At 58.6% G+C, this 19,787-nt stretch overlaps 12 protein-coding genes across 12 annotated transcripts; 3 read left to right on the top strand and 9 right to left on the bottom strand.

The window, feature by feature from the left end:
• Window positions 1-2,781, bottom strand: MRET_0246 (NET1-associated nuclear protein 1 (U3 small nucleolar RNA-associated protein 17); the record flags this gene model as incomplete). The annotated part of the gene is made up of 1 exon (XM_027626873.1): window positions 1-2,781. One exon carries the CDS (start codon window positions 2,779-2,781, stop codon window positions 1-3), a length of 2,781 nt encoding a protein of 926 aa, XP_027482891.1.
• Window positions 2,782-3,016: 235 nt separating this feature from the next.
• Window positions 3,017-5,749, bottom strand: MRET_0245 (uncharacterized protein; the record flags this gene model as incomplete). The annotated part of the gene is made up of 1 exon (XM_027626872.1): window positions 3,017-5,749. The coding sequence occupies one exon, from the start codon at window positions 5,747-5,749 to the stop codon at window positions 3,017-3,019; it is 2,733 nt and encodes a 910-aa protein (XP_027482512.1).
• A 263-nt stretch (window positions 5,750-6,012) lies between these two features.
• MRET_0244 (UDP-glucose--hexose-1-phosphate uridylyltransferase) lies at window positions 6,013-7,232 on the bottom strand (the record flags this gene model as incomplete). The annotated part of the gene is made up of 2 exons (XM_027626871.1): window positions 6,013-6,121; window positions 6,154-7,232. The coding sequence occupies 2 exons, from the start codon at window positions 7,230-7,232 to the stop codon at window positions 6,013-6,015; spliced, it is 1,188 nt and encodes a 395-aa protein (XP_027482893.1).
• Window positions 7,231-7,875, top strand: MRET_0243 (solute carrier family 31 (copper transporter), member 1; the record flags this gene model as incomplete). The annotated part of the gene is made up of 1 exon (XM_027626870.1): window positions 7,231-7,875. The coding sequence occupies one exon, from the start codon at window positions 7,231-7,233 to the stop codon at window positions 7,873-7,875; it is 645 nt and encodes a 214-aa protein (XP_027482894.1).
• On the bottom strand, window positions 7,872-8,912 carry MRET_0242 (dCMP deaminase; the record flags this gene model as incomplete). Its single annotated transcript, XM_027626869.1, has 1 exon — window positions 7,872-8,912. The coding sequence occupies one exon, from the start codon at window positions 8,910-8,912 to the stop codon at window positions 7,872-7,874; it is 1,041 nt and encodes a 346-aa protein (XP_027482895.1).
• Window positions 8,913-8,941: 29 nt separating this feature from the next.
• On the bottom strand, window positions 8,942-10,915 carry MRET_0241 (seryl-tRNA synthetase; the record flags this gene model as incomplete). The annotated part of the gene is made up of 1 exon (XM_027626868.1): window positions 8,942-10,915. The coding sequence occupies one exon, from the start codon at window positions 10,913-10,915 to the stop codon at window positions 8,942-8,944; it is 1,974 nt and encodes a 657-aa protein (XP_027482516.1).
• Window positions 10,916-10,960: 45 nt separating this feature from the next.
• On the bottom strand, window positions 10,961-11,551 carry MRET_0240 (uncharacterized protein; the record flags this gene model as incomplete). The annotated part of the gene is made up of 1 exon (XM_027626867.1): window positions 10,961-11,551. One exon carries the CDS (start codon window positions 11,549-11,551, stop codon window positions 10,961-10,963), a length of 591 nt encoding a protein of 196 aa, XP_027482897.1.
• Window positions 11,552-11,667: 116 nt separating this feature from the next.
• Window positions 11,668-13,791, top strand: MRET_0239 (DNA damage-responsive transcriptional repressor; the record flags this gene model as incomplete). The annotated part of the gene is made up of 1 exon (XM_027626866.1): window positions 11,668-13,791. One exon carries the CDS (start codon window positions 11,668-11,670, stop codon window positions 13,789-13,791), a length of 2,124 nt encoding a protein of 707 aa, XP_027482649.1.
• A 66-nt stretch (window positions 13,792-13,857) lies between these two features.
• Window positions 13,858-14,865, bottom strand: MRET_0238 (DUF250 domain membrane protein; the record flags this gene model as incomplete). Its single annotated transcript, XM_027626865.1, has 1 exon — window positions 13,858-14,865. The coding sequence occupies one exon, from the start codon at window positions 14,863-14,865 to the stop codon at window positions 13,858-13,860; it is 1,008 nt and encodes a 335-aa protein (XP_027482648.1).
• A 187-nt stretch (window positions 14,866-15,052) lies between these two features.
• On the bottom strand, window positions 15,053-15,667 carry MRET_0237 (uncharacterized protein; the record flags this gene model as incomplete). The annotated part of the gene is made up of 2 exons (XM_027626864.1): window positions 15,053-15,201; window positions 15,229-15,667. The coding sequence occupies 2 exons, from the start codon at window positions 15,665-15,667 to the stop codon at window positions 15,053-15,055; spliced, it is 588 nt and encodes a 195-aa protein (XP_027482651.1).
• Window positions 15,668-15,780: 113 nt separating this feature from the next.
• MRET_0236 (transcriptional repressor NF-X1) lies at window positions 15,781-18,696 on the top strand (the record flags this gene model as incomplete). The annotated part of the gene is made up of 1 exon (XM_027626863.1): window positions 15,781-18,696. The coding sequence occupies one exon, from the start codon at window positions 15,781-15,783 to the stop codon at window positions 18,694-18,696; it is 2,916 nt and encodes a 971-aa protein (XP_027482650.1).
• A 19-nt stretch (window positions 18,697-18,715) lies between these two features.
• On the bottom strand, window positions 18,716-19,675 carry MRET_0235 (solute carrier family 25 (peroxisomal adenine nucleotide transporter), member 17; the record flags this gene model as incomplete). Its single annotated transcript, XM_027626862.1, has 1 exon — window positions 18,716-19,675. The coding sequence occupies one exon, from the start codon at window positions 19,673-19,675 to the stop codon at window positions 18,716-18,718; it is 960 nt and encodes a 319-aa protein (XP_027482653.1).
• Between the last annotated feature and the right edge of the window lie 112 nt (window positions 19,676-19,787).

Here is a 19,787-nt window from a genome sequence, read left to right as displayed (position 1 = left end):
CTATGAGGACGATGAGCGCAAGGAGCGTCGCTTGCCTTTGGAGCCACGAGACAAAGATGGGAGTCGCGTGGACGAAGCCGTTGAGGCCACAGCTTCTGTCATCAGCTTGTCGAACACGGCTGTCAAATGACTGATATCAGCATCGCGAGCTTGGGCGACATGATCCACGGCATCCAGGCGTGGTGGTGTCATTTGCTCTGCCATCGCTGCCTCTGCGTCAGGCAAAGCCGACATGTCTGCCGCCTTGGCAGACTTGGACAGGACACTGGGAGGAAGAATTGCATCAACATATGGATCGAGCAGAGTGGACATGGCTGGCAGAAGATGCGGTGGCACAGCAAACAATTCCATCGCAGCCGTGGCGGATGAGGTATCTGACGTTGACATGGTCTTTTGCAAGTATTGTGCATCTGACTCCATGGCTTCCGACACGCGTTGCTGCTCCGCGTCAGCCACGCCAAAGAGTTCGTCAAAGAGCGTCGCTCGTGCATCATTCATCGACACGCTGTGCAGTGATGTCGAGACATTCGCACGCGCGACATGAGACATGATGGCGGAACCGATGCCCACCAACGAGGCGGAGGAAGATTGTCGTCGCATGCCAAACAAGCAAATATCATCCAGCTCCTTTGTGCGTGACACATTGATGGGTGCTCCGTCCAGTTGAAATGGGACACGATAGCTTCGTTCGACACCAGGTTTGTCTGGGCGTACATAATCCAAGGCAGATCCTTGGTTCGTGGAACGCAGAGACAAAATACCATCGCCATAGACAGTTTGAGCATAAAAGGTATCCGACACGGACCACACAACAGACTGCGACACGAGGTCCCATATGACCAAACGCGATGGCGATCCCATGGCAGCAAGATACCGGCCTTTACGGCCGCAAAAGTCACATGTATGTACATCCTTCAATTCAGGCGTCGCGAGACGTGCCTGCATAACGAGCGTCTGGGGATCCCACAATGTCACAAACAGACCCTGTGCCACAGCAAGGAGTGAGCCATCCGGAGCCCAAGCAACATGGTGCGGCAAGCTCTCACGGTACGAAAACGATGAGCGACAAAGCCAAAAATGTTCGGTGCGGGCACCTTTAAGAGAGCGCGAAGCTATACGCCAGGTCTTGACCTGCCCATCACCTCCTGTCGTCGCCAACAAAAAGGCATTCAGGGGGTCTTCGGACAAGCAGGGCGAAAAACGTACACATGTCACACCCTTATTGTGCGGATGATCAATGCGAGTATTGAGAACATAGGTCTTAGACCGAGATTCCCATTGCCACAATTTCAGCGAGAGCTCTGTCGTGAACGAGCCGCCCTCCCGGCCATCAATCGTCGCCATCCATTCAGCATGCATGGCATCACGAAGCGGGGCAGAAAATACCACGTTGCACACAGTGATAGGAGTCAAAATAGCTTCATCGGGTCGCGATACACGGTTTGAGGGCGCAATTTCCATGTCATGGACATGTGACTGAGTCGCCATATCGACAAACTGCACGGTTGATGGATGACCCGATAGTAGGACCAAGTGTCCAGCGGCCAGATCTGCGGCCAACGGCTGTGGCGACACATTGGCGTGAGTGTTCTCCGGGGCAATAGCACGCATGGCATCACACTTGATCGTAGAAAAAACACGCGTCGGCTTTAGGCTGAGACTCGCAACGAACACAGCGCTGCCGTCAGCGAGACGCGCCACGTATTCTTGCTCGGTATTTTCGTACCCAGATGCCACGGCTAGTGACACAATCGGAGCACCAAGCCGCGGTACAAATTCACGCCCGTCACTCCCGGCGGCTGTGCCACTGTGCATCTTCCACAGAACAAGCACACCTTCCTCGCCACCAGACAGGAGTTGTGCACCGTCCGGTGTAAACTGCAGAGCCGATACAGCATGTGCATGCCAGTGCAGTACAGTGGTTAGTGAAACGGGCTCCCAACCACTTGATTCAACGGGTGCAGGGCGGTTGCTTTGCTCCAAGCAGTGCCATATTTTAATTTTGCCATTCGTTTCACCGGTGGCAAAGCGCACAGGATCAGTGTGAGGGTGGAAAGTAAGAGACGTTATATGGCTTTCTGTGGCAAACTTGGTAAAGCCCGCGCTAGTGTCATTCAAATCGAGTACATGCAGTTTCGCCTGACTCGTGGCCACAAGCCACCGACCATCGGGAGATAGGATGAGGTGCGACACAGGGCGCGTCTTACCCAGACGAACAATTTTTTGGGGTTTGTGTGCATGAGGCACACCGCGACTCATCTGGACCGAGTACATGGTACTGGAAGCTTCTTTCGTCCTGGGACCAGACGATGGTCCAGCCTGTTCGTTAGCATGCTTGCAGACTGCAATGAACAGTCGATTTTTCCAGTGTGAACTGGCACACATTCTGACAATAGGATGTCCCACATGCACATTATCATGCAATGTCGATTCCAAGTAGTCCCAAACCTTGATGGTACCATCGAGCGAGCAAGTAATGAGTTGTAGCGGATTGGACAGACTCAGCATCATGCCCGTGATTGGTCGCACATGCCTGTTTTCTTCTGCCATGGAAGTATCTGAGAGTCGCGCAACAATTCGATTTGTCAAACGAGATACAATGAGCACAGTTGTATCCTGGACAATAAACAGATAGCTGCCGTCCCTAGTGAGCACAGGGGGTATGTTTGACACGGTCACATCTTGTAGCGATATCCACGGAATATCTTCCTCATTCTGTGGTGCTTTTTTGCCTTTGGATGCCGGACTCGGCATAGCAGACTCTTTCCTTTCAAGAGGCATACGAGTCGAAGCCAAGTTGCATAAAAGATGCTTTGGTTGCCTGGCCAGGGCGTGGAAGAAAAAAAATGGGCGGTAGCTTCGGCCGATGCACCACCTCCACCGTGTTACAAGCATGTAGACTAGATTGAAATATGGCTATGCAATGCTGCCTACTTACACACAATACACGAGATGGCAATTCACTGTAAGAGTGTTGAAAGCATCATAAATTGAGACGTGAAATTTGAAATGTAAACTACTGTGCGGAAGATCCGCTAACAAAAATATTCATGTTATCACCGAATCCACCCGGCATCATGTCACCGAATCCACCAGGCATCATGTCCTCACCCGGTCCTTGTGAGATGTTGTCGAAGTCTCCACCAATTCCTCCGCCAAAGTCTCCGAAAGGCGAATCAATCTGGGGCTGTTGGTCACAAATGTCACAACCGCCCTCTGGCTGTGGGGCGATATCAGGCTGCTGGTCGCAGAATGGGCAGTCTTCTGGCTGTGAAGGCATGCTTGGTTGCTGGTTACTGAACGGGCAGTCCACTGGTTGAGGTGCCCAGGGTTGCTCATCACAGGTCGGGCATGGCATCTCGCCAGTATTCGGGCTTCCGCTTGGGATCCAAGGCGCGTTGGAATCATTTGAATCATTTCCACCATTCGGGAACCATGGCTGTGTGTCTGGACCATTCGAATCGTGGTCATGGCTCGGCACAATATCCGGTAAGCTAAATCCGCCCGGGCTGTCGCTGGACGTAGTGGTGGGAGACGTTTCTTTAGGCTTTGGTGCTTCTGTCGTTTTCGGTGCGGCAGTAGTCGTGTTTGGTGGCGTTTTTGTTGGTTTGGGTGATTTTTTTGAGGAAGATGTTGTGGTTTTCGCGTTCGGCATTGATTCTGTGGTCGTTGAAGTTGATGATTTTAAGATTGAAGTTGTTTCACTTGTCTCAGTGTCACAACTTGTGGAAATGGGCGAAGGCTTCCGAGACTTTGTAACCGCTGTTGGAGTAGCGGACTTATTATTCGCGGTTTTACGGGGGGTTCCAGTCTTGAGCGGCCAGTTGCTGCTCTTTCTAGGTGACCGGTTCGGAGAATTGCTCCCATTGCCACCATTGCCCCCGTTACCTCCGTTACCTCCATTGCCACCTGAGCCTCCTGGACTTGTGTTTCCGCCATTTCCTGGATTGCCCCCGTTGCCGCCGTTTCCTCCGTTACCGCCGTTTCCACCGGGGCTTCCTGGGCCTCCTTTTCCGCCATTTCCGCCGTTGCCTCCATTGCCCCCGTTGCCGCCTGAGCTTCCAGAGCCAGCGTCGCCTCCGTTACCCCCGTTGCCTGCATTTCCACCAGAGTCGGGATGGTGCTTTGGCTTGCTTGGTGAGCCATTGCCGCCATTTCCGCCAGTGCCTCCATTGCCCCCGTTGCCTCCAGAGCTTCCGGAGCCAGCGTCGCCTCCGTTACCACCATTGCCTCCGTTTCCGCCGTTTCCGCCAGCGCTTCCTGGGCCTCCGTTGCCGCCATTGCCGCCATTTCCGCCGTGACCTCCATTTCCGCCATGGCTGGGATGGTGCTTTGGCTTGCTTGGTGAGCTATTGCCGCCGTTGCCCCCGTTGCCGCCGTTTCCACCGGGGCTTCCTGGGCCTCCGTTGCCGCCATTTCCTCCATTGCCTCCATTTCCGCCGTGACCTCCATTTCCGCCATGGCTGGGATGGTGCTTTGGCTTGCTTGGTGAGCCATTGCCCCCGTTGCCTCCAGAGCTTTCAGAGCCAGCGTCACCTCCGTTACCGCCATTGCCTCCGTTACCGCCGTTTCCACCAGCGCTTCCTGGGCCGCCGTTACCTCCGTTGCCGCCATTGCCTCCGTTACCGCCGTTTCCACCAGCGCTTCCTGGGCCGCCGTTACCTCCGTTGCCGCCATTGCCTCCGTTACCGCCGTTTCCACCAGCGCTTCCTGGGCCGCCGTTACCTCCGTTGCCGCCACTGCCGCCAGGGCCTCCTTTACCGCCATTTCCGCCAGGGCTTCCAACTCCACCAGGGCTTCCAGGGCTTCCTTTGCCGCCGTTTCCGCCATTGCCTCCGTTGCCGCCGTCGCCTCCATGACCGCCACGGCTTCCAGAACCTCCATGGCCGCCATTACCTCCGTTGCCACCATGGCCGCCATTTCCGCCAGGGATTCCGCTGCCGCCGCTTCCACCATCACCGCCATTGCCGCCGTGACCTCTGTTTCCGCCATGGCTGGGATGATGCTTTGGCTTGCCCGGTGAGCTATTGCCGCCGTTGCCTCCGTTGCCGCCATCGCCCCCGTTGCCGCCAGAGCTTCCAGAGCCGCCATCGCCTCCATTTCCACCGTTGCCGCCGTTGCCACCAGAGCTTCCAGAGCCGCCATCGCCTCCGTTGCCTCCATTGCCGCCATGGCTAGGATGATGCTTTGGCTTGCCCGGTGAGCTATTGCCGCCGTTGCCTCCGTTGCCACCATTGCCACCGTCGCCTCCGTCGCCACCAGAGCTTCCAGAGCCTCCATTTCCACCATCGCCTCCATTTCCACCGTTGCCGCCGTCGCCACCAGAGCTTCCAGAGCCTCCATTTCCACCATCGCCTCCGTTGCCACCGTTGCCTCCATTGCCGCTGGTTTGATCGTCACCGATATGGCTGTCATCATGGTCGATGTCAACACAATCTTCTTTCACGTTGAGAAGGTCGCTTCGTCTCAATTGTGTAGCTTCAAATTTCGCAACAGGGGCATAGTGAGAGTATGAAGAGTTGGCCTGGCCAAGATTACGGACAACCACATCAACGGACCCAGGCGTGGATTCAACTGGCACAGCTGACACATGCGCAGCGATGTTAGCGAGCGTGATAGCCACGGCCACCTTCGAAACTGTAATGAACTTCATGCTAAAAGAGTGGCGAGAAGAGGTTGTTGGGTCTAGCCTTTGGAACGATCCCTGTAGGAGATCGTACTCAACTGCAACAAAGCGTTTGTATTGCATGAGCCGTGCGCATTTATAGTGTGCATGGGAGACGGTGTGACATAGAGTGATCGAGTACTGGAAAAATCTTTCTCATCGTCTATGACTAGTTGACGACTTAGGGAGGGGGCCGTGCGAAGATTGACGTATGGGATGACGTTGGGACATGGTTCTTGCATACATGTTGATGCAGTGCAGGGTCCAAGCCGTAGCAAGTTTTTTTTTGAATGGACCAATGATGCGCATGGCTTTATGACCGCGCAAGGAACGGGCTCTACAGCATCTTATGTACGCGCGTCACTGGAGAGGTAGTGTGTCGTATCGCATGCTCGTAGTCTTTCTGCTGCACTCTCCGCGGTGATATCTCGCTGTGGCTCTGCCATCATTTCAAACCTGATGTCAGTGAAGCGTGTGAAAAGACGTACCCAACAAGGAATTTCCGTACGGTGGCACTGCGGAGGAGGGGTGGATAAAAGTGGATATGGAACAGGGCATACAAGGCCAATGAATCTTGTGCATGTGAGACAGGCTTTTGATGGATGCCCATGGAGTATGGAAAAGATGTCCGGAAGAGGTTGTCGTAACGGCAAGTAACTTCGCCCAAGATGTGTGCCAGGGACGCTATTTCGGCATCGGTCAAGTCTTGGAGGGACCCGAGAAAGCGCTTGTACGGCAGCACCATGATTTCAAAAGGCCATACAGCCCAAAACGGCACGAGAGCGACGAAATCGTCGTTGAGAGTTACGATACGTGGTCTTCCTGGGGCGTGGAGTTCCATGTGCGCGTACGCCAGGAGGAGATGTGGGCGCCCGTGAGGGTGGCGAGGGCCTGGTGCATGTTCGTTGGCTGGATCGGCGCTAAAGTCATACATGCTTTTCATGACCTTCATAGGCTCGCTGGGCACGTAATCGAGTGCCCAGATTTGGCCGTGAGGATGTGGATTGCTGCATCCCATGGCGCTGCCTTTGTTCTCAAAGACTTGGATGTACTGAACAAAAGGGTTTTCAGCAGTGATGCGCATGTACATATCGCGCCACGTATGTATAATAGGGATGATGTGGGACTCGGCACTGTACGGCGCCGTTGTCATTTGTGCTAGGGTGAGGTTGTGGTGCGGGTGAAAGCACACGACATAGCACTTGCCCCGCGCGGGCGCCATGCGGAAGAGGCCGAAGTGGGTGTCGGTGTCTTGTGCCTCGACGTGTACATCCTTGAGGGCGGCAAAGTCGTTTTCAAACACAAACGTCTGGGTGTACGGGTCGTTGTGGGCCCCTGTTGCGCGCGTGTTGCCGGGGCACAAGTAGCACGTGTCGAGATACACGGGCAAAGGTGGCAGGTCTGCCGATTCCTGTGCGCCTTGCCATGGCCGCTGCGTCCTGTGCGGTGAGCATAGCACGAAGGTTTGCAGCAGCGGATTCCACCGGCGATGCGGATGCTGACTCGGCTGAAAGGGTGGCATGGTAGGTCTAGTTCCGTGTCTCCACCTTCCACGTGCCTGTATCATGGACCATGCGATGATGCATCACGACATGGCTGGGATGGACGGGCATGCGGGGCACGATATGAGTATGCACGAGGTGCATCAAGGCCATGGATCGATGGATATGTGTCGCATGGCGATGGTGTGGAATACGGATACGAAAGGCATGTGCGTGGTGTTCAAGTCTTGGCATGTGAGGACGGAGCGGCAGATGCTGGTGTCGTGTGTGCTTGTGTGCCTCTTCGCGTTTGCGTACGAGTGGCTGAAGCTGGCGTTGCGGCGAGTGGACGAGGCGGTGGCGCATACGGAGGCGGCGCACAACGGCACGCTGCTGTACCGTGCGAGTGATGATGTTCCGATGCGGACGCGCTCAGGGCCGCGGCGTGTGATGCCCCTAGTGCACGATGATGCGCTCGAGGGCGATGTGAGCAAGCATTCTGTGATCCTGCGAGTGATGCCGCGTACACTACAGACGCCGGCGCGACTACGAATGGTATCCACGGTTTTGTATGGCGCCCAAGTGTCGTTGTCCTGTTTCCTGATGCTGGTCATGATGACGTACAATGCATGGCTGCTGGGTGCTCTTGTGATCGGTGCGATGATCGGTGCATCGTACACGCGCCATGTGCGGACGGCCGTCGGCGAGAGTGGCGCCGTGTGTCACTAGAATGGTGGGATGTATTTCCGGACGGCCACGCCGGCCTGCTGGAAGATGCGGGCGCTGCGATCGTCCATACTGTACTCGAGTTGATAGACGACTTCCATGACGCCTGTCTGCACGATCTTGACGGCGCACCGGAGGCAGGGACATGTGTTGCAGTAGAGCACCGTGCCCTGGGCGCCGCCGCGGTCGCGGCCCAGCTCCAGCAGGGCGTTTTCCTCGGCATGGAGGCACAGGCACTCGTCGAGGCTGCTGCCGCACGGCGCGCTCTCGTTGCAGCGAGCGCAGCCGCCCTCGTTGCAGTTGAGCAGGCCGCTGGGTGTGCCGTTGTAGCCGGTCGATAGCACGCGGTGCTGCCGCACAATCACGGCGCCGACGCGGCGCTTCATGCAGTTGGAGCGCATGGCCGCGAGTGTGCACAGGCGCACGAAGTACGTGTCCCAAGTGGGGCGCAGTCGGTGCAGCGAGGGCAGGGCGAGTGTGTGCAGGTGTGCATGCAGATCGTCGACGTGCGCAAAGGTATTGGCGATGCGCAAGTGGCAGCGCTGGAGGAGGCCGGTGAGCGTGTGGCCGGCGGATGGGAGCGACGCCGATACGGTCGCGCCGCTGTGACTCATGAGCGACATGTTGGCGATGTCGGTCGACACGCTCGTGTCTGCGTCGTCCGTCTCGGGCGGCACGCCGTACAGGATGGCATCGTCGTACGAGACGAACGACTCGAGCGACATGGGCGCCTGTCCGCCGACGTGCGCGCGCATGCACGCACGATGCCACCGCTGCATGAGCGGCGCCTCGACGCCGATCAGCAGGAAGAACGGCCGCTTCTCAAATAGGTCGATCAGGGGCGCCGTGTCGAGATCGAGGGTGACAAACCGGGTGCGCCAGTGCGCCGTGACATGGTGCAGCATGGCGTCAGGCGAGGCAAAGTCTGTCGGACCGTCTTCGCCGCTCAGTGTAATGCGCTGGAATCCATGCTGCGTTTCGAGGTACTCGGCTACGGCCGTCTTGCCTGCACACGCCAGGCCCACAATGGCCACCAGCATGAAAAAGGCCGTGCCGACAGGTGGAGAGGCTATGTACGCCGCCAGCACCGGACCATGGCGCGGGCGGTGACGGGTGCGAGGGCGAGGGAGGCGGCGATGCGGACGGGCAGGAGCAGCTTGACGACGACGTACGAGGCCGTGAGGCTCGTGAGCCAGGCCGCCGGGTTCGCCGATGCGTCTGTGCCGAGGCGGTGGGACAGGCGCCGTGCCATGTGCGATCCACGGTCGATCCACGCCGAGAGGCGGTCGTGCTCCGACGGCGCCACGTGCTGAATGGCCGCGTCGATGCTCCTGAGGATCGCGTCGCCGGCTCCGAGCGTGGTGAGCACGAACGCGAGCACAAAGAGGGGCACGAGTGCCGTCAGCTCGTGCAGGATCGCAAAGGCGAGGAGGAGGGGCGCAGGCTTCGCGCCGGTGCGCTGTGCGATGGCACGCAGCTGCGCGTGTGCGCGAGCGATGGTCGATGGCGCGCGCAGATCGATCCACTCGACACGCGGGTCCTTCGGTCCGCCGAGCCAGAACGGACGAAGCGTCGATGGCAGGGCGAGGCGCGTCGAGGCGTACGTCTCGAGGAGCGCGAGCTGCAGACGCGGAATCGCGGCGGCCGTTGCGTTGAGCGTGTGGGCGTACGTGTTCTTGCCGCTCTCGGCGTCGCGGTACTTGATCGCGAGTCGCCGCGCCTGGTAGTCCGTGCAGTTGGACGCCGAGCATATTTCGCCCCACGCTCCGCGGCCCGGCATCCACGCCTCGATATCGTACTTGCGGTACGCACTCGCGCCGAGCTCCTCCGACGACATGTCCAGCACGCGATACAGCAGGCCCAGGCCCTCGACCATGTCCTGCTGGACCTCACGCAGCGACTCGAGCATCCGATCGCTCTCGTCCGGCGTCGTCACGGCAAAGAGCTCGACTTTCGAGAACTGGTGGATGCGGTAGAGTCCGCGCGTATCTGCACCACGAGCGCCCGCTTCCGCGCGAAACGCATGGCCCAGGGCCGTGAGGCGGATCGGCAGCGCCATGTGCCGCACGTCGCCCGTGCCGGAGGGACCGCGCGCATCGTACGTGTGCTTCGCGACGAGGGCCGCCAGTGGGATCTCAGCCGTGCCTGCCAGACACAGGCCCGCCGCGTCGCTCACGTCGCGCCGCGTATCGACAAAGTACGTCTGCGCCGCCGCTTCGTCACGCGGTCGGAATCCGCACCGCTCGGCTATATCCGTCTTGACGACGTCCGGCACGGACACGGGCACAAATCCATGCTTCTGCGCCACATGTAGCGCATACTGGCACAGCGCATGCTCGAGCATCGACAGCGTGCCGATCAGGTACGGCCACGATGGGCCAGTCGTCGTGAGGCCGGCCGCCATATCGACGCCGCCGTCCGGCATAGCATGGGCGAGAGATAGGTGATCACGCTCAGGCCGCGGCACGAGGGCCTGCTCCATGCACGCATCAAACTCGTGCTGCGAGCACGGCAGGGAGACGCCAGGGAGCGCCGAGGCACCCGCCCGTGCATCGTGCACGACCACGACACGCGAGGCCGACTCGGGCCCGATCGGCACGTCGGGATGCATGCGGTTCGGCCACGCCGAGCGGATCTCGAGCGAGCGCGCACTCGCATCGTCGATGCGCTGACTGAGCTCACGCAGCACCGTCCGCAGCTCCCGCGCACGTCCACGAAGCTGCATGAGGCGCTCAGGATCGCCCTGGGACTGCGCCAGCCTTGGTATCGTAGCTCCGATGTGTTGCTGCTCATTCTCGAGTTTCGTGCGCTCGGCGCGCATATGCGCGAGCGAGGCGTGCATCGCAGGCAGCGCCACAGCATCCGCCTCGGCAAACGGCATGTGCCGCTGGAGCGCGACGCGCCGCGCCTCCTCCGCTTCGTCCGCACGCCACGCAACACTCGGGTCAGGCAGCGGCCTATACTGCGCCACACGCTGGGCGTACGCACGCACGAATCGGGGGCACGCCACGCCCCACCGCCCGTGCCTGAGGAGGAAGGCCATGACGACGATGATGGTAGTGTGGAGGGAGGCCCCTGGGCTTCGAGACTAGGCTACAAACAGACGCGGCCGCTTCGGCGAGCCGTGGTCGTCATCAGGTACGTGTGCGTCAGGTGATTCGCCGTCGTCGCGTGGTCGCTTGGCGGAGGCGTCGTGCTCTGGCGTCGATGAGGGCATGTCGTCGATAGGCTGCATGGTCACCGATGGATCGGCGTCCGTATGATCCGCCTCGGCATCACCGTCCTGCCGGTGCTCTGGCTGCGCTGGCACATCATCGTCAGAGTACTCGGTGACCGCGGCCGTCGAAGCGCGGGGCTGACGACGGGGTTTGGCGCGCGCCCTCTTAGGAGCTTTGGGTTTGGCCGCGGTCACGGGCTCATCGCGCTGCGGCGGGATAGCGATCGGTCGAAAGACGAGATCGCCCGTGCGTGCCTTGGTCTCGACGTCGTGGATCGCGTCGAGAAGGAAATCTAGCTCCTCCTGCAGCTTCTGCTGCTTGGCGATCATCTTCGCCGCAGCACCTTGCAGCGCCGCGTTGCGCTCCATCGCCGTGTCATACTTGCCTCGCGTGCGTGTAAAGTGGGCCTTGTAGTCGTGCGGCTTCGACGCCGGCCCCGCAGTCTTCGCACTCGTCGACATGGCGGCCGACAGAGCAAGACACGCAGCGAGGAAAGCCGTGCCCTATGTGACTAAGCAAAAAAAGGACGCGCGTCTCTCGGTCCCCCACGTCTCAGGCACCCCCGACGCCGGTGGCCATGGCTTGCGAGGCCATTCAGCCGTCGTATTTTTACGCCACAGACTCCGAAGCGCATATATCTGCAGGGCCGGATGCAAATCCCTCTGCATCGTTGCCGGGCGTGCCGGTATTCGAGCCGACCATGGCGCAGTTTGCCGACTTTTATGCCTTCTGTCAGGCCATTGATGCATGGGGCATGCAGACAGGCATCGTCAAGATCGTGCCGCCGCGCGAGTGGGTCGAGGCTCTACCGCGCCTGCGTCCCGATGCTGATCCAAAGCATGCGCATCTCGGCAAGGTGCGCATCCGCCACGCCATCACCCAGCACTTTCTCGCCGCTGGACCTGGCCGGTGGAAGCAGACGAATGTGACGCGTGCCAAGCCATACGACGCCAAGCAGTGGTCCGATCTATGCATGTGCCAGCGCGGGCCGGCCATGTCGCGCATACGCCGCCAAGTCGCCGCGAACCGAGCGGCAGAAGTGGCACATCAGCACTCGAGATCATACACTTCCAGCGATGCACCACCGATCGATGCTCCCGGCAAACTCACGCGCAGTGGCGGCCTCAGTCGCGAGGCCTCGCAGCGTTCCGTGCCGAAATGCAAGGCCACGACGCCCCAAGACTGGGACACCTTTGACTTTGAACACGGCTGGCTGAACGAGGCACTCACCGACGCCGAACGTGATGCAGGTCACCACGTATCTGTGCGGGATTGGGACGTGCCGTCCTGCCGTGCCATCGAGGCTGAATACTGGCGCACCCTGAATCTCGGCATGCCGCCCATGTACGGCGCGGATCAACAGGGCACCCTATTCGATGACCGCACTACGCAATGGAATGTCGGCACGCTTGATAGCCTGCTATCTCGCACACTCAAATGCGCACTGCCAGGCGTCACGACGCCGTACCTGTACTTTGGCATGTGGCGTGCGTCGTTCGCGTGGCACGTGGAAGACATGGACCTCTACTCGATCAACTATATTCATTTCGGCGCACCAAAGCAGTGGTACGCCATCCGCCAGGCCGACCGCAAGCGCTTCGAGTCGGTGATGGCATCAACGTTCCCGGCAGAGGCGCGCAAGTGTGCGCACTTTCTGCGCCACAAATCGTTCCTCGTGTCGCCATCGGTGCTCGCGAGTCATGGCATCCAGCCACTGCGCCTCGTGCAGCATGCACATGAATTTGTCATTACGTACCCTTATGGCTACCACTCTGGCTACAATCTCGGCTTCAACTGCGCCGAGAGCGTCAACTTTGCGCTCCCGACCTGGATCGAGATCGGCCGACGCGCAGACTACTGCCGCTGTCCGCTCGCACAAGAGAGCGTGCACTTCGACGTGAACGCATGGTGGCCCACGGAGCAGCAGTCAGAACCTGTTGCGCTAGGCCACAAGTGCATCTTTTGTCCCCATGATACCTCCTTGGATACCCTCGTGCCCGTCCCAGCTGAGGCCTGTGCGGCCCTCGAGCGCACGAACGCAAAAAAGTCACTTTCCGCGTCGGCTTCGCCGTACATGGCGCATCGCTTGTGTGCCTGTTTTCTGCCCGAAACATGGGTCGATGCTTCGTCACAGGTGCAAGGTGCAGCCACCATTGAACGCTCGCGATGGACCCTCAAATGTCAAGTGTGCACCGATCCAGCAGACCGCTTGCATGGTGCCAAGATCCAGTGCACCAAGGGCCGCTGCGTGCATGCAGTGCATGTGAGCTGTGCCCTCAACGAAACAAGCGGATGGCTGCTGGATATTTGTGCGCGCGAGACGGCCGATCAGCTCGAGGGTGTACGCTCGTCCTCAGATGCTCCGGAAGAGCGTGCCGTGGTGTTGTGCCGCGCACACAATCCTCATCGGCGTGCCATCGACATGCAACGGCGTCACGAGGCTGTGCGTGACAAGCTACGTGCGCTCGCATTCCCCATGCCTGTGCGCATCAAGATGCAGGGCGCCGTGTGGACGGTACAGCTTCTGGGTGTGGACGAGGCAAAGCACGAGGTGGTGGTGCAGGAATCGTCCACAGCCGCCGCCAAGCAGGTACCATGGACATGCCTTGTGCTGGACGAAAAGCCCAGTCCTGACACGCACCGCGAATCCAAGAAACGACGAGTGCATTGTGCGCGTGATGTGGATATCTACGAAAATTAATGCAAGCGATAGAAGAAGAGAAAAAGACAGGATGGCTGTGAAGCCAAGGGAATATGCAGACGAAAATTATCCCTTGTGGGTCTTGAACAGGACCAGACCAGCGAGAGCGATACCATAGCCAACAAACTGGAGGCCTGTGACAGTGCTGCCCAAGATCCACATGGAGCCGATAATGAGCAGAATATCTTTGAGCACACCGGCGAGCGTGAGCGTAAGCGACGAAGCGGCACCGATCAAAAACACAGAAGCCACATTCAAACCAAAGGCGACGCCTGCATTCGACAAGAGCACAAGGGGACCAAGCTGAGCAAGTGCACGGAATGGCTGGAGGCCCTCGAGGAGCGGCAAGACCATCATATTAAGCGCACCACACACAGGCGAGAAGTAGTAAAGACTCACGAGTGGGTCCATCTTAAGACCCTGGAGAAGCACCTGAACCATGACGAGACGCGTGCTCTCGAAAGCAATAGCAAGCACCTGGAAGATAAAGCCGGTCATGTTGAATTCCAGCTCACCGTACGACGCAGTGGCCACACCGAACGAGATCATGACGACAATCGCCGTAAGTGTAGTGGACAACTGCTTCAGACCAAATGAGAACGAGATGATCAGCACGGCCACGGGCGTGAACGCCTTCAGCATCTGGATAAACGGCACACTCAGATGCAGGTATGCCATGTTACTCAGAATCAGACTAGCCGAAAACAGCACACCAATCGGCAAAATGTTTCGGTACCAGCGCTCCATAGTCATGTCCACATTAGCTAGTCCATCCAGCAAGTTCGTATACCGGGCGAGCAAGCGCGTGCCCACAGCAGCGAAAGCCATGTGGAACGTCGTAAGGAATACAGGGTACGGAAAGTGGAGATTCACAAGAAGATACTTGTTGTACACAATGACGCCACTGCTAAACGCGATCCAAATGGCAATGATGATCGACGGGTGCAACACGCGCTTGTTGGGCCGCTGCGAGTGAACGGCAGGCTGCGGGAGACCCGACTCGCCTTTCGTGTCCTGCTCAAGCTTTTCTGCTCCGCGATGTGCCTGTACACCTGTGCTCGTGGGCTGGGACATGAGAACGGAGGGGACAAGGGCAACGCGAGTGAGATGTGTGGTGGAAAAACGGTGTGCCCACGCGGCAGATCGGCGCGCTTCGTTCACGATAGGTGGCCTCGTGCAAATGACGAGTCTGACAAAACCGGACGCACGCACATGTGCGTCACGTGATAGGCCACACGAGCCTCGTACCCAATCACATGCCCTACAGGGGCTTCGATCGTGATGGGTGCCTGGCGGTCAGACGCAGCGCCTTGCTTCCGACCGCGAGTAAAGCGCGACGCACTTCTTGCTCGATGACAACAGACTCGGCGGAAAACAAGTAGCTCGTTCCAAAAAAAATGTAGGCATGTACTGGCACGTAAGTACAATCATACGTACAAGAATGGACAGGCATATCCTTTTCTCGTCGTATAAGCTGTTGCAGTGCAGCCATAAGGCGCGTACGGCACCTATTGCGCACAACCGCGTGCTTATGTACACGTTTTTTGCTGATGAGGATGGAGGCATAAAGACGCGGCGTCTTGTGCTCGATATCGTACATGAGCTCGCGGTATCGCCTTATATGCCGCGCATTATGCGTATCTGGTGAAGGTGGAAATGGCAGCCATGGCGGACCGAGAACGGGTGGCATGCGATTCTGGCGTGGCTGGTCAATTCGTGCGTGTAAGGGGTATAAAGACAGAGAGAATAGTTGCGTGCGGTACTGAAGTGCCGGTGGACAGTTCATCTTTACAACAGCGCTAGGCGGCTGTAAAGCAGCAGGCGAGATTGGAACCAGGCGAACAGGCGGATGCGCTGCACTTCGCACGGCCGACATGGTCTCCGTAGAGCCTCGGTAGGTGTGGCGAGGTGGAAGATGGCTGCAAGTGCGTTTCTTTGGATGCATGTGGAAAAATTGGTCACTTTTTTTTTTTGTTTGCGTCGTGCGACATGTCGTCGTCTTCGACGCCGTCGTCTGCACCGCCGCAGCGTGGAACAAGGCGGAGTCGTGGACGAGGCCGCCCTTCTCGTGCTACCAAGAATAAGGAGCACTCCCATGATCAAGAACATACCCCGTCTCACCACCATGCATCCGACCGCAAGTCTTCACGCAAGTTTGGCGCCAAGCTCACTCATCAAAAAGAGGCATCCGCACCTGCACCACCACCGACAGTGCGAGAATATACTGACTTAAGATCGCGCATTGTAACTGAAATTTCCCAGGGTGAATACGACTGCATCATATGCTATAATGCGATTAAACGCAAGCATCCTATCTGGTCCTGTACGCGATGTTATGCAGTCCTACACCTGTCCTGCGTCCGAACCTGGGCCGAAAGAAGTGTAACGCAAATCAAGGAACAGAATGCTTTGCACCAAGAAGCCAGTATACGAGACATGCCAGGGCACTGGCGATGCCCCGGCTGCCAAGACGTGAAGCATGATGTGCCACGCACGTACAAGTGCTGGTGCCACCGCGTATCGAATCCGCACCCGCCATCTCATGGAGTGCCGCATTCCTGCGGTGGTCGATGCAAACGCGGATGCAAGCGGCACGGCTGCCCAGCCAATAAATGTCATCCAGGGCCGTGCCCGCCCTGTGCTGCCACAGTCGAAGTAGCGTGCTTCTGTGGCAAAGAGCCACATATGCACGTCCGGTGCTCTCAATTGCCTCCTGAAACAGGCGGCCGTCTATCCTGCGGGAATGCATGCGGAAAAAGTCTGGCGTGTGGCCACCACACATGTGCTCAGCCGTGCCATGCCGGTCCATGTGCACCGTGCGCGGAGATCCTGGCGGATGTACCATGCTTTTGCGGACGCCATGCGCGCACCATTACATGCGGTGAGCGTCCGCCCGAGGCGGCTGGCCTCCGTGCATGCTGGTCATGCCAAGAGCCGTGTGGCGCACCCTTAGCATGTGGACACCACACATGCCAGAAGCCGTGCCACATCCGTACGGGAGTGGCGCCTTGTCCGTACGGCCCTGATCAGGTTCGGACATGTCCTTGTGGTCGCACGCCTTTATTGGACCGCTTGGATTGCCGCGACCCTATCCCGACCTGTGAGGCTTCGTGTGGCAAAATTCATGCGTCCTGTGGCCATGCATGCTCGGCTACGTGCCACATCGGGCCGTGCCCGCCATGCGAAGCGTCCGTGCTGCAGGTCTGTCGCTGCGGTGCATCCAAGCGACGTGTGATGTGCTGTGAAGCCAAAGTCTCAAACGAGCCTTTCCTATGTGATCAGATCTGTAAAGTTTCGCGGCACTGTGGCAAACATGTATGTCAACAGCGATGCTGTCCACTTGCGTACCAAGCGAGTGTTCCGAAAAAGATGCTGCCCACCGACCTGTCGCTGCTCGATCCCATGCACTACCATGCATGCCACGTGCGCTGCCAAAAGCCTCTGTCGTGCGGCCGCCACACATGCGATGCGCCGTGTCATCGCGGCGCATGCGCACCATGCCTGCGGTCAACGTTTACCGAAGTGAGCTGTACATGTGGGCGCACTGTACTAGATCCACCTGTGCCATGCGGCACGCAAGTCGAGTGCTCGTATCCGTGTTCTTTGCCACCGCCCCCTTGTGGTCATCCCAAAATTTCTCACACGTGTCATCCACCTGATACCCCCTGCCCCCCCTGTGTCCATCTTACGAACAAGGTATGTATGTGTGGACGCACGACTCTTCCTGCTGTGCCTTGCAGCCGAAAAAATGTGCGGTGCAGTGCTCCGTGCCGTCGAACTTTAGCATGTGGTCAACATACATGTTCTGGGGCTTGTCACGCGGAAGGTGAATGCCCACCGTGTAAGCAGGTGTGTGGTCGACCGCGCCCGCTATGTGGGCATCCATGTGAACGGCCGTGTCATGCGCCCGTCGCATGCGATACGAGCGAGCCGTGTCGTGCCATGATTCTTCGGCACTGTGAGTGCGGTCATCGTGAGCAACTCGATGTGTGCGGGGCAGCTCCTGGTGTCGACCGCGAACCTGTACCCATGCTCTCATGCACACCAGCCTGTAAGGTGGCACAGCGAAACGCCCGCTTTGCTCGTGCACTGGGTTTGGACGTGCGGAGCGAGCATGTATCGTATGCACCGGCGCTTGTCCAGTACGTCGCCCAAGATCCGCGTGGGGCACAGGCTGTGCAGGATGTGCTGAATGAATTTGTGCAGTCACCCCGAGCTGCTGCGCAGGTGCACTCCCTCCTCGCTTCATACGCTCTTCGCCGTGGCTGTGAGCCTATCAAAGTCCATATGGACCTCTTGACCTTCGTGGAGCAGTTGGCTCGCATGTACCATCTGGAGACGGAACTTTGCACGTTGTCCGGCTTGCTTTATACAGGCCCGCTTGTGTCGCCTGCCCGCGATGCCGACGTGCGCGTGCGACGTACGCGAGACACGCGCATTCCGTCGGTGCTGCTGACCGAGTATGCAGCGACGCAGCCGGCCCGCTCGGCTCTTGAAGCGCGTCGCCACGTGTCGCCTAGGACTCCGTACGGCAATGCTGTTTGGATCGATGGCGTGCTGGATGATGCTGCTCTCTCTGTGGCTTTGCAACGAGTGAACTTGAATGGCCAGCGCTCATGGCACGTCCGACAAGTCCAGACAGCTACCCTTCTGACGCACATCCGTCTTGAGCCCCAAAGTCTTGCGTCGGTGGCCAGTGGCCCCAAACCGCAGGGGAACGAGTCGCTATCGACACCGACGGAGCGGCGGCTGCTGCGGCTGTGTGAGGATGTGCAGCACGCATGGGAATCTGCCGGTGCCAAGGCACCAGCTACTGTTGCTCTGTGCGCTTGTGCAGACGACGAGCGAATTACACATCTATTCAGACAGGGCCGATGGGAGCGGTATGAGGCATCACTCGCCTGATCTAGATACAAGGTCGCGTTTACACATGGACCAGCACGGCCTTGGTCATTTTGTAGATACGCTCTTTGGAAGCGAATAGGATCGCGGCGGTGAGGATCGACTGCAGCAGCTTGGACGAAATGCCGCGGTACAGACCGCCGACGCCTTCGTTATGTACGACCTCGGTCATGGCCGACCAGACATTGACTTTTTTGCGGTCGCTGGACGAGTCGTGGGACATGGCCTGTTGCCGTGACTTGATGACGATCTGTGGATACGTGATGCTGGTGGCAATCAGCTTGCTGAGGGCGCCGAGCCAGAAAAAGTCGAGGTCAGAGAGCAGTGGCTTGGCAGCCGCTGGTGTGTTGCCGCGCGACACGAAGCGAATATTCACGAGCCAGTTCTTGAGCTGCTCGAAAGCCGTGTACTGCAGCACGGGGTTGGTGACGAGCACCAAGGCAGGGCCGATACCCTTCCACAGGGCACGTACGCCGTCCTTCTCGACGATATGGTTGAGGGTTTGCAAGAACGACTTGCGCGCCACAACTTTGTTGGCGCCCGTGGTGTCTTGTTGTGATACACGCACAGTTTGGCGCGTATTGATCACCCAAATGGGATTGCTGATCAAGGCCGTCGTGATACCAGCCACGAGACCGGACAGAATGCTTTCGGTGGTGGTGAGAGCGCCGAGTTTGGCCTTGGACGACCGCGTGATGCGCTTGGATGTGAGGATAAACTCGCGCATGGCCTCGAAGAAGAAGTAGTAGACAAAGTTGGTCACACCGATGCCGATAAGCGACGAGCTGAGACCGTCATACAGACCAGTGATGCCTTCCTTTGCCATGACAGTGGTGATGGCCTTGACGAGGGACTCGCCTGGGTTCTTGGACTGGTCGACGGCAGCTCGCGTTGAGATGCCCATGAGTGGATACGTAGCTGTCATGGCGACGAGGCCACCGGCGCCGCCGGCGCATGCATGGACGAACGACTCACTCACCATTGTGGGTTCGGAGAAGCTACGCGGCCACGACGAGGGAGCGGTGTGGGGGACAGGGCACATACGTAAGATTGTGTCAGCCTAGGGATCACGCGTGCGTCGTGCATACATCCAC

The sequence above is a fragment of the Malassezia restricta genome, chromosome I, assembly GCF_003290485.1.
Source record: "Malassezia restricta chromosome I, complete sequence".
Lineage (NCBI taxonomy): Eukaryota > Fungi > Basidiomycota > Malasseziomycetes > Malasseziales > Malasseziaceae > Malassezia > Malassezia restricta.
This window is presented reverse-complemented; position numbering and strand designations above follow the sequence as displayed.